At 33.0% G+C, this 12,273-nt stretch overlaps 3 protein-coding genes across 6 annotated transcripts in view; 2 read left to right on the top strand and 1 right to left on the bottom strand.

Annotated features, from left to right (window-relative positions):
* Window positions 1-3,558: 3,558 nt before the first annotated feature.
* Window positions 3,559-6,005, top strand: LOC122293416. 3 transcript variants are annotated; one of them, XM_043101982.1, is made up of 3 exons: window positions 3,559-3,968; window positions 4,679-4,862; window positions 4,960-6,005. In XM_043101982.1, exons 2-3 carry the CDS (start codon window positions 4,809-4,811, stop codon window positions 5,866-5,868), a joined length of 963 nt encoding a protein of 320 aa, XP_042957916.1. In that variant the 5' UTR covers window positions 3,559-3,968; window positions 4,679-4,808; the 3' UTR covers window positions 5,869-6,005. The 3 variants fall into 3 exon arrangements, with proteins under 3 accessions (XP_042957916.1, XP_042957918.1, XP_042957917.1); XM_043101984.1 differs by having other exon boundaries at window positions 3,564-3,968; window positions 4,679-4,837; XM_043101983.1 differs by lacking the exon at window positions 4,679-4,862 and having other exon boundaries at window positions 3,568-3,968.
* Window positions 6,006-7,234: 1,229 nt separating this feature from the next.
* LOC122293559 (putative RING-H2 finger protein ATL53) lies at window positions 7,235-7,876 on the top strand. The gene has a single exon (XM_043102114.1). It carries the CDS (start codon window positions 7,235-7,237, stop codon window positions 7,874-7,876), a length of 642 nt encoding a protein of 213 aa, XP_042958048.1.
* Window positions 7,877-10,204: 2,328 nt separating this feature from the next.
* Window positions 10,205-12,273, bottom strand: part of LOC122295115 (60S ribosomal protein L23a-like) — a 3,190-nt gene continuing 1,121 nt past the window's right edge. Inside the window, exons 3-5 of one of the 2 annotated variants that reach the window (XM_043104165.1) lie at window positions 12,235-12,273; window positions 10,520-10,605; window positions 10,205-10,359 (exon numbers count right to left, since the gene is read on the bottom strand). The exon at window positions 12,235-12,273 is cut by the window's right edge and continues 325 nt beyond it. In XM_043104165.1, the coding sequence (XP_042960099.1) occupies window positions 10,521-10,605; window positions 12,235-12,273 (124 nt within the window). In that variant the 3' untranslated portion in view covers window positions 10,205-10,359; window position 10,520. Of the gene's footprint in view, window positions 10,606-12,234 lie in introns of both variants that reach the window. The other variant, XM_043104164.1, reaches the window with a different exon arrangement.

A 12,273-nucleotide genomic window follows, 5' to 3' on the forward strand; every position in this document is an offset into this window, starting at 1 on the left:
GAATCACGCTATATTAAATGCGCTAACCAAAAGATCATGTCATATTAAATGCATTACTCAAATGGCCATGCCACATCAAATAATGCGTGGCGGAAGGGACTTCAGGAAGATATCCCTCCCCCAGACTCAAGGCATGGTTGCCTAGTCCACGAGATAAGGTATAAAATGAACCTCCAAATATCAAATGAGGGGACTGGGTATGTACTCACAAAACTTTCTAGTTTAATTCGTCCTTTCTTGCATCATTTCTATGGACATTATTGACTTAAGCATTGGAAACTCTTCGACTATTCAATGGCCACTTCCCACTGATTTCTTTTTTATGTTGGCAAGCCCTCCAGACTGAAGACTAGGACTACTGAGAGTCCAGTATATAGGCGTATGAAATACGACATCAATAATAATATTAAAAAATTATATTATAATAAGAATTTTTTTTTTTAATTTTTAATTTTTTTCCTCAGGTAACGAATAGGGTTGCTACCAAATAAATAGTGAAGATACCATAATTCCTAACAAGTCAACTAATACATGCGGATTGCCGGTTGGTTTCGGTTTTCTTGGGCAGGTCACCACGCAATCTAGTACTACCCTACGAAGATAATATAACAATTGGACCCAACCTTCGTTATAAAAGGTGAAAAATCCAAAAAGTTAGAAAAAAAAAAAAAAAGAAGATTTTTTTTTAATCACTTCTATATTTTACAGCATGTGAGTTTGATGCTGTGTAGGGTGAAAACAAATATATATATATATATATATATATATATAAAACAATTTAATTATGAAGATATGTTGTGCATCAATTCTTTTTTACCTTTTGGGCAAAATGTCTATTATCTTGAATAAATTATATGTTACTTTTTTCAATTCCAAATTATAAAAATTAATACTATGCACCATAATGTGGAAAAAAATATTTAATATATTAATTGCGTTATAATTGTTTCTCAGGACTTATTTTTCGTGCTCATGCAATTAAAATAATAATATATATATGATTATTTTTACATATTCTTTGTGTATTTTATTAATCTGATTGGCTGTGTCACTTTTTTTTAATATAAAATAATTGTTTTGGCTAATTATATAAATGGAGTGTTCAAAGAGTATACAAAAGTAACTGCATATAATATTATTTTAACGAAATTTTACTGTATGCAGCAACTTTTTATGAATAAATAAAAGAAGCAAACATTTTATGGGTAAGAGGGTAATGGTACTTATACAAGGTAGTGTATCTAGATTTATTACAAAGATTCATTTGATATGATAAATTAAAATAGTTATGGGTCTGAATTATATTTTGAACTTGAACATCTAAAGTAGGAAATATATATATATATATATATTAAATTCCTTTCACAGTATTTATTAAACATTTAATACAAACATACATGTATAAATATAAATATTATGGGATTTATTCAATTTGTTTAATTCTCTTCTAATACAAGAGAGATTTATGGACCAACCATAAAGCAGTCACAACAAGAAAGAAGGCTGGGATAAGATCTAGAAATTGACAGATCTTAATGCAGAGAAGATTTTCTTGTGGAAAGTATGTCACGATGTACTGCCTACAAAATCAAATCTTTTTAAGAATATGGTAGTTGAGAATCCAAATTGTCGACAGGAACCAGAAACTATTGAACATGCATTAAGAACTGTTCAATAAATTGGGGTCAATGTTCAATAAAGATAAAGAAGTGCAAAATAAAGAGTTGGAATTTTAAAGAAACGTTGGACACAACGTTTGGCTCTCTTGGCAATGAGGAATTGAAAGAGTAGGGAGTGGTTGCAAGGAGATCGATTGTGGAAGAGGACACATCCTAGCATTCTACTCAAGCAAACAACACAGAGATTGCAGGATCTTAGGTTGGTGAATCAGAAATCCATAGAATAGGCTACACAATCAACTCAACAGATGCTGCTAGTAGCTGGGCGGCACCTCCAAATAATGATTTTAGGATCAATTGGGATAGTGACATTGACAAAACTTAGTGCGAAGTAGGAGTTCGGGCTATAGTTTGTGACTATGAGAATGAAGAGAGACTTGTTTCCAAATCCAGATTTAGTAGAAACATATGCTTTGCGGTGTAACTAATCCGGTTTTAGACAAAATATAGGATTGAACTAGTAAAAAAAATATATAATAGAAAATATATAATATTAAAAATTAATATGTGAACCGGCTCAATCCGGTATTGGAAAATGTAAAACTAATTTTAGACCGAATTTGATTGATTATTTTTAAAATTAAAGAACCGATTCCAGATTGAACCAGTCGAAAGTCAGACCGAACTAATCGGTTCTCCAATTTATTTTTACACCCCTACTAATATGTTGCACTTCAAGCCTCTATCTTTGGCATTGAGCTGGTTTTAGGAGGATCATGCTACAAGGAGATGCCTTACAAATTGTCAATGCTATGAAAGAAACATAAGAACACTAGAATAGCAAAGAGATGTTAATCATAGACTTAACACACTCTCAAAAAGTTTGATGAATGGTCTGACGAGGGATGTTAATAAAGTGGCTCATGCTCTAGGAAAGAATATTGCCTTGGGCATGTGATTATTGATTTGGAGGAAATTCCTCGTTGTATTGAGTCAGAGATTTTTTTCATAAAATTATTAGTTGGCTTTATAAAAAAATCTCTTCCAATTTAGATTTAGGGGTTGTTTGGAAATAGAGATGGTTTCTTCCAAAAATCTCAAAAATCACTCAAATACAAATATTTTTCAATTTTAAATTTAACTTTTTCATCTAATTATTTATACTTTCCCAAACTTTCCAACAAAATACAAAAAAATCATTCAACTTTTTTCAAATCCCAAACAAAAATAATGTTGAAAATTATATTGTAATAATATTTTAACTTTATAATATTTTTATTCAATTTTTTTCTATTATTTTTTAAAACTAATAAAAAATCTTAACTCAAACCATTTTACTATTACTTACAAACCCTTTTATATTCACAAATTTCTAATCTTATCTCATTCTCTAAATAGTAAATATCCCCTTAGAATCCGAATAAATACTATAGAAAATCTCACATTATCTTGACAAGAAAATTCATGTCATTACAAAAAAAAACTATAAAATGCCACCAAAGCCAAGAATTTAAGACTCTTTCTTAAATTACAAGTCATTTTACAATAAATTAATATAAGAGTAATACTACGTATATTTACAAAATATATAAATACTACATAATTATTTTAAAAAATAATGAGTTTTTTATAAAAAAATTTTCATATAAATTTTATATTTATTTAATTTTTTTAAAAAAAATTACATGCCATTTACGTACTACACGACCAAAAATGTGATATTAATCCATAATTTTCCATGCAGGCATTTGTTACCACAGTAAGAATGCAGAAGAACCAATCAGTTCACTTTCTTCAGCCGGTGAGAGTAGCTAAAATAAAACGCAAGAGCCCTTCCCATCTGACACCACCTTTTTTTTCTTTTTTCTTTTTTCTTTTTTCTTTTTTCTTTTTAAGGAAAGCGTATATTTGGGCGTTAAAATTTGCCAGCGGGAAGGATCTCTATATATATGGAAAATCTGAATCTGATTCAGTAATTGGCCATTAGAGAGAGAGAGAGAGAGAGAGAGTAAATCTTGCAGCAAGTAAAGAGACAGAGAGGTTCTGAAAAGAGTGGGGAGAGGCGACAATATTACAGAGAGTAGAAAATGGAATCTCCGAATTTTTATGTAAGGAAGGTTTTGGCTTTCCTTCATTGCCTTTGACGCCGACACGTTCGCTCTGCGCTCTCTCTCTGTCTCTCTCCCTTGTCTTCTATGCCTCTTTGGTCTTCTATAAATAAGTCTCCATTAACGTATATTGAACTCCCCTAACTCCTAAATTATAATTATTATTCCCCTTTTCGTCTTGAAAATAAGAACGCCCTGAGGTGGTATGGACGACTTGGGTTCTCTGTGGAGTTGTCAAGAGGTGGTATTCCTCATCTTCATGTTCCCTCCCTTAGAATTTCTATTCTGGGTCTCTCTCTTTTTGATATTTAAAGCATCCCCACTTCTGTTTTTCAACTCAAAAGTTTAATTGTCTGTGATTCTTATTTTCTGTTTAATTATATTCTATTTAAGTTTCTTTCTGGGTATGTTCTCATCCGTCTACTAATTCATATTTTTGCAAAGGAAAGATTTTCCGCCATGCATAGTATTCTTTTCTTTTCGTTGAGCACCACCGTGCATGGATATTTTCAGCATTCTTCTCCGGAAAAGACTTTTGGTCTCAATGGGTTGCCTTTTGCTTCAGCAATTCTATGGAATATAAGAGCATCCCTCCTTTTTCAGTTTCATTAAAATTTATGTGTTGTACATGCAAATCTGTTTTTGAAGAAATTGCAAAATTTCCGTTCTTTTGGTCAATTTCTCAAAGTTTTCCTCTAAAAGTGCACGTTTTTGGTCCATTATGCTAAGCGAACGTCAGCGATTTAGAATGTCTCAGTAGTGATGGATTTTGATATTTCTCTGCACTATGTTGAATAGTTCGATGTACAGTTCGAGGTTCTGTTAATGGTGACATTCATTTTTTTTCCCAATTTTCTTCTCTTGAATTTCAAAACGAGGGACTTGTGAGGGATCTTGATGGTCCCATTTTATGATTTTACTGTTACTCCTAACTTTGATTTTTCAAAAAAGGAGGTTGGTGTGGTGTCCATGGCGACTTTGAAGGGATTGGTCGATGTTGAGCTCTGAATTCATTAATTCGTCAAATTTCTCAAGAATTTCATGGATATTGCAGTTTCTATAACTCTCATTCAGGATTTCAATGCCTTGCTTAAATATTAGAGATGTTAAGTGTGCACCCCAGAATTGTTTATATGTCTCTCTCTCTCTCTTTTTTTTTTTCTGCCCAAATTAGCAATTGTTCCTTAAAATTCTCTCTCTAAAACTTACAGCCCTGTTTTGAATATTGTCAGAGTATGGATGAGTTGAAGCAGAAGCTTTTCTACACTACTGTTGAACTCGAATCACTCAAAAGGGAAGCAATTGAGGAAATCAGAAAGAACAAGGAGTATGTGAAGAATTTACTCAATCTTCTAAATATTGCAACCCAAGAACGAGATGAAGCTAGAGCTCAATTGCAGAAGCTGCTAAGCAAGCTCTTGCCCTCTAGCCCTACTGAACTACCCAACATATTCCCTCATGTCCAGACTGAAAGTCCCCTTGTAATACCTACTAAAGCAAACTCAAGCATAACAGAATCCAACAGTCAGTCTGAAACATACAACCACCAGTCACATGGATCTTCCCCAGTAGATTCCTTCTTTGATGCTGTTTCATCCCCGGATTTCTCAAACATTAATGCGGCTGATTCAAGTAACATTGGTTTTTTGAACCAGCCTTCTGTTCAGAAGTATAATGGCTCTATGTCCACAGGCATAGCCTCTTCACAGATTAACCCGGCTTCTGATGTAATTGATAATCTTGTTAAAGGAAAAGCTCTTCCTACAAAAGGGAAACTCCTACAGGCTGTTATGGAAGCCGGTCCTTTACTTCAGACACTCATTGTTGCAGGGCCGCTTCCTCGTTGGCGAAATCCTCCTCCTTTGCAACCGTTCAAAATTCCTCCTGTTTGCATTGAGGGTCATGAAACTGCAATGATAAATTTTAAGTCTGCTCCAAACGGGAGCAGCATGGTTCATAAACCACTGAATTCATCCTCATCTCCTGTAATGTCTCGTGGGAGTTCTCAACCTTGTTCTGCGTCTGTGTTAAATTTTGCCGATGATCTTTCTAGTTCATGTTTGAGCAATCCGCGGCTATTGACTTCTTGTGCTAGTTTCAACAATTATGTCCCAGCAGCCAAGCGACAAAGGTTTCAATGAAATCACTGAACTTTGCTTCAGTGGCTGATTGTGTAAATGGGATATACTTCTATTTTCGGTTTTGAACTTTGAATGACATAGACCATTAACTTGGTTTATCATTTGTTTCCTTGTACATATCACTTCCATTTTCATCATGGCACAAGATTTGAAGAAAGTTCAGCAAAATCCAAATTTAAATATTGGTATAGAATGATATGGACTAGGAGGTAATATTGCTGCCAACACGTTCGAGTGTGCTGTCTGATACTGCAGCATGATGTTATTATCTAAAAACCGAGTAACAGCTTATTTTCTTCCAAGCAATTCAAACTCTTATAGCCATTACCTAAAGATGATGAAAAGCATTACTGCATTCTTAAGAGCAACCATCATCCAGTAACACAGGATCCACAATAACAGTTTTCCTAGAGTTCTCTATGTGGCCGTAATCGTGTTGAATTTTAGTCTGATGCTAGCAACCTGAGTAGATTTTACTGAATGAACCGTCTTGGGAAAAGCTATTTTCCTTTACCAGTTCTTACACTCGAAATTCTATAATTCAGCACTTCGACATGATCAACTGATTCCGATTGATTTCCTTTACACATTGGAGTTGATAAAGATCATTCCTAGGAGCTTAATATAAGGCTCTAGTTCAATTGAAGTGCTTTCAGAACCTAAAATTAACATAACAGATAAACATGGTGGCATTATACATGGGTTTAAATTGCAAATGCTACCTCATTTCCAATAAAACTAATGAACCAAAAATTATAAACCTCTCGTCCTTTGATGATCACCTTAATTTTGTTGAAGACATGATGCCTCTTTGGAATCTGAATCATCACCAGTCATATTGAACGATGTAGCATTTTGCAAGCTTGCAGCAAGCCCTTTCAGGGGAATAGAGCTATAAAAATGATTATCAAGCAGACTGAAAATCCCACCAAAAAATAAGGACTATATCTTCCTAGAAAACAAAAAAAAAAAAAAAAAAAAAAAAAAAAAAAAAAAAAAAAAAAAAAAAAAGCAAGAGAAAACATGCAAGGAGCAGGTCTTATGGTAGAAAACAATATTTGAGTTGGCTCTGATAGATCAGTAGCAGACCAAGTAAAATGTCATTACTGCCAAAGCATGCATGTTGAGAGAGGTCTGAGGAAACAAGAAGAGATTCCCTAAAATAGATTACCCAATTCACCTTTGACGGCTTTCCTGGAAAAGGAAATCCTCAATGTCATCACCAACCTTGCATGTCCATATCTATTGCTGCTTCGATGTAACCAAACCCCCACCCTCCGCTCCCAAAACTTCCACATACACTTCACATCCCTCGGACATATTCAGCAACCGAATGATTTGAAAATTTGATTTAAAAAAGGATTCTATGTATAGAGTTTTGCATAGCATCGGTCTGGCTCCGGCTCCGGCTTCTAAAACGGGATTTCTGACTACGAATGCATGGGAAATTCCATTAATTGTAACTGTTTGCAGCGTCATTATCCTGTTCAGTTACTACAGAATACTCAAACCTCTCTACTGCACAAATTATGGCGTGATCTCTAGAAACCGAGTTGACAGGCAGATTCTAAACGAGGCTAATCCTGATGATCCTTCCCTACAGTTTCACAGCCATGGGCTGGAATCTTCCATCCTCAACTCTCTTCCCATTTCTCGGTTTGAGAAGAGCAAGGAAGGAGAAGAAACCCAGATAACTACAGATTGTGCAGTTTGTTTGGGTGAGTTCGAAGAAGGGCAGTGGCTAAAACGTCTTCCCAGCTGCACTCATGCCTTCATGTTTCTTGCATTGACACTTCGGTTTCAGTCTCACTCAAATTGTCCTCTCTGCAGATCGCATGTTCATGATCTCGCTGTGCACCATGAATCTGAATCTCCTGTTTCTCAGCACATGGTGCTGCAAATTCTAAGGAGAGAGGACTTTTTCCAAGAAAGGGATGCGCATTACCAAATCCTACGTTCCACGATCCTAGCAAACTCAGGAACGGCGGGACATGAATCAACCTCTTAAGTTTCAGTGGTTGCAAACGAAATTCTTGTAAAGTGTTTTGGTCGACATTACCAGACCCTTCAACAAAATGAACAAGCAGATGCTGTATGTCATTAAGTTCGAGTTATTGAATGTCTAAAAAATTTAAATTTAAGTTAATGAGTAGAAGCAATATTTTCAAGAGACATTATTTCTGAAATGAGAACTACTATTGCTTGACCACGTTTGAACAAAGTGATTCAACTGAAGAAAAATGATCTCGCCATTTTTTTAGCTTAAAATTCAGGGAGCGATTTAAGAAGAGATGGGTTGAGAAGTAGATTTCAATTAAATATAATTTTTTTTTTTTTTTTGGTTAAATCTAATTTTATACTGTATAGAATCGCTGGCAGTGAGGGCACTGAGGAATTAAAGTTTTACTATTCACCGTCTTTACATACCGTATTTATTTTTATTTTTAAATTTTATTATTTTAAAATTAATTAAATTCTTCTACTCATTATTCATACACCATAACTTAAGAGAAAAAATCAAAAAATTATGTATAGTATGTGATTTAAGAATGATGAATAGAATTTTTTGAAAAATTAATAAGAAAAATTTTAAACATAAATCCATACATTATATATATATATATATATATTTTTTTTTTATCAAATGTTTAATATATAGATAATAAATAAAAGAATTTAATTAGTTTAAAAAGAATAAATTTAAAAAAAAAATATGATATATAGATTTATGTGTAGCAAAGCCCTTAATAAATTATTCCCAAAGTCTCACTTCCTTCCCTCGTTTTTCAGCTCTGTTATTTTCCTTCCCCTTTCAATCTCTTCCTTTTCTATCGCGCCGAATACTGAACTCGCACCTCTCCTTTCTCCTTTCTCCTTTCTCCCACCCATTTTCGTCTTCTCTGTTCCCTCCCCTTTTCTGTGTATTTTATTTCTTTCCATTTTTTCCCAAGATTTTTCTCCCATACTTTTTTTCTCTCCTATTTTTCTCTTCCTTTTCTCTCACGCCGAAAGAGAACTTCCCCATTTTCGACTTCTTTCTTTCCGTCGCCGTACCCTCTCCTTACTCAAAAACCAGACTGACCTGCAAACGACCACACGCATGGTCATGGCCTCGGCAATCTTAGCTCCCCCGTTTTTATCATCAGCCGTCTCTTCTACAAAATCAGTTATTTACACCACATCTTCTTCTCTAGCATCACACTCTAAAACCCCAAAACTTCATCTCCCCAAAGCGGTTCCTCCACTAGCCCCCGTCTTTTCTATCTTTTCTCTCCATAGAGCGGTTTGAAGCATCTGGGTATAATCTAAATCCCGCCGAAGTCTCTCAATTGGATTTTTTTTTTTTTTTTTTTTCGAAAAATGACGTTCTCGCATAGAGGAAGCGGAGAGGTAAAGGTAAATATTTGGATAAAGGGAAATACTTCAAAAACCTCAGACCTTATTTTAATTTTAGTTTTTTAAATATTTGGATTACTAAATTATTAATAGTCTGTGTAAATTTAAACGGTCTCAATTTTAAATGTGAATATTGGATAAAAGAAAGGTAGCTAAAAATTATGGAAAAAGCTTCTTGTCATCCTCACATTTCATACATCACTTATTTTAATTTTTTTTTCTATAATAAATATGTAGTATGTGGATGATAAATAGAATAATTTAATTAGTTTAATAAGAATAAAATAAAATAAAAAATAAAAAAAATAAATAATAATATTTTAATATATAAAGTGTGTAGTGTAGGATGATGTGTAGCATTTCTCAAAAATTATATATATGATTATGGGTATGAGAAGGGTTGATAAATTTGTTTGTTAGATAATTAGATTGAGAAAAAAAATAATAATTGAGAAACAATCATTTTAAGTAAAAATTACATTATTAATTAATATATAGTGTATTTAGAATTTATAAAAAATTAAAAAAATTATTATTAAAATATATAATATCATATTATTACTTTGATTTTAAGATGATAAGTACAATGTAGATTAATATCCCTATTGATTTTTACTTTAGCCAAAAACATTAATTTTAGTCAAATTTTAAACTTAACAATAGGCCATTGTCAATGCTCTAAGTTCATCCCCATTCCGATAAAGACAATCTTTCTTTGAGTAGCTTTGTTATCCTCCATCTCCACACATCACACTTATTTTAATTTTTTTAAAATTTTTAAATTTTCTTTTATTCCTCCTAAACTAATTAAATTCCTCTATTCATCATCTATATATTATGTATTTGATAAGGAAAAACAAATGTATAATATATAGTGTAAAGATGATGAGTAAAATTTTTCCAGACGAAAATATCCATTATATTGATCTATAAGGCACAATTACTGCAACCAGTGAAATTACTGATGATTGACTTTTCTCCCAATGTCTATTGAAAGCAATGATTTAATAAAAAAAGGTTGCATACATGCAAAAGATTCACCATATAACCGACAAGTAAGATTGTACCTTCAAGCCTACTTGGTTCAAACGTCAGCTGATCAGATAAAAAAAAAAAAGAAGCATGAACCATAATTGAGACAAGATTACAACTTTTAAACTAGTTTGCAATATCACGCTGCTCACAGTACTGACAAAACTCTCCTTAAATTGAAATGAAAAGAAAAGAACCCAAATGAGAATATGCCTGACACTACCTTAGATAATACCAATTTTGTTTGCCACATCCAAGGCATCGTAGTCTGGTGTCAATCTAACATATGCTTTCTTGGTACCATCAGGCCTGCATCCATAGAATTACATAAAGATGAGCATCTGAATATATTTCAGAAAATCGGGGGAAAGAGTAAAAACAGCAAACTTGTGCAAGCCATTTAAATTTGTATAGCAAACAGTTGATATATAAGCACTGTAAACAAGAACACCCTTGGGGGAAAGAAGTGTTCTAAATTATGTAAAACTATACGATGCATAATAAATCGACTTAGAATCAACTCACAAGTAAAAAATTATTTTTTTACTCCACACAAACTTCCAACCATTAAATTTAGCCATATCAAATTGAACCATTGTGAATCTATATATATATTTTTTATAAGTAACCATGAATCAATATATATATATATTTTTTTTCATAAGTAACCATGAATCAATATATTTTAATCAGTATATTGAAATGAGTCATTATTATTCATCCCCAAAATCTGAAGTAGCCCATTCAGTTCAACTGGATAACTTGTAATAGTAAAAAAACTAGAAAGCCATAAAATGGTAGAACAGTGAAAATTGCAAAGCATCATTGCATACTAAATAGTTCATCAAAAAAGTATTTACATAGCGTGTAATATCCCAGATTGAATAGAGGAGGTGGTGAATGGGATCTCACATTGATTGAGTGGGAGAATTTTTTTTTTTTTTTTGATAGGTAAAAAGTTTATTGATCCATGTAAATAGACAAAATCCAAGTACACAGGAAGTATACAAAAAAAGAAGCCTAATTCACAAAGTATGTGCTACTGATAGTAGCGTACAAAACATTAAGATTCGTTCTATTCCATACGATAGAAGAAGCCCAAAGCAACAAAGTATGAAAGAAAAAGTCCCTAAAGCTGTCCGGGAGAATTTCTTGCGCTTTATAATGATTACAAGGGGCTCCAATTATAACCTTGACTAGTTATTTTGGCGTATAAGACCTAATGTGGCTTGGGTTTCCTTGGGTCCAACTCTCTATGCATGTGTGATGCACCATTACAAGCTTTAACATCTAACTTTCTAGAGCTCAAATTTACTTCTATAAAATGAATCCATTTGAAAAAAAACACAAGGCAGCCATGTTTTGTAAACATCGCATAAGAAGACTTATCCATGATATTGCACTTACTGGATAGCAACTATCAAACCAATTTTTTTTTGGCTTCCAACGGATGGAAACATACCACAGACAGAAGTGCCATCAGATGTTATCATAAATTTAGCATGTCTCCTACTAAGGAAGGATCTCTAAAGAATCATAGATATTATTTTTTAGATAGGTAAATGATAAAAACAAAACTCCAGATGTTACTAAGGCAGATGTTACTGAAAACTCTGTCCATTTTTCAGTTGTGGACACAATATATGAAATAAGAACCTTTTTTTTTTTTGATAAGTAATAAGTTATCTCATTGATATAAAGATTGGCAGATGTAGTTCTCATTGATATAAGAACTACAGGTTACATCACAATGAGGAAACATACTGCAAGGATTTATTTATTTATTTATTTTATATAAATACTGCAAGGATTTTTACCCAGTAACCTGTGCTTTTTTTATAAGTAAAATGGCAAACCCACTAATTTGTACTTGTCATCTAAAAATTGTGACAAGTAAAAGAGAAATAATATCAATTCTCAGAAATATTGAAGGCTCACCTGATCAAAGTATTCACTTTCTTAGCCTGAATATCATAC

This window comes from Carya illinoinensis, chromosome 14, assembly GCF_018687715.1.
Source record: "Carya illinoinensis cultivar Pawnee chromosome 14, C.illinoinensisPawnee_v1, whole genome shotgun sequence".
NCBI lineage: Eukaryota > Viridiplantae > Streptophyta > Magnoliopsida > Fagales > Juglandaceae > Carya > Carya illinoinensis.

Coding starts and splice junctions, on each gene's coding strand:
- LOC122293416 (XM_043101982.1), top strand. CDS start 4,809: ATGCCTTGCTTAAATATTAGAGATGTTAAGTGTGCACCCCAGAATTGT. Junction 4,863..4,959: donor CACCCCAGAATTGTTTATAT/GTCTCTCTCTCT, acceptor GAATATTGTCAG/AGTATGGATGAGTTGAAGCA.
- LOC122293559 (XM_043102114.1), top strand. CDS start 7,235: ATGTATAGAGTTTTGCATAGCATCGGTCTGGCTCCGGCTCCGGCTTCT.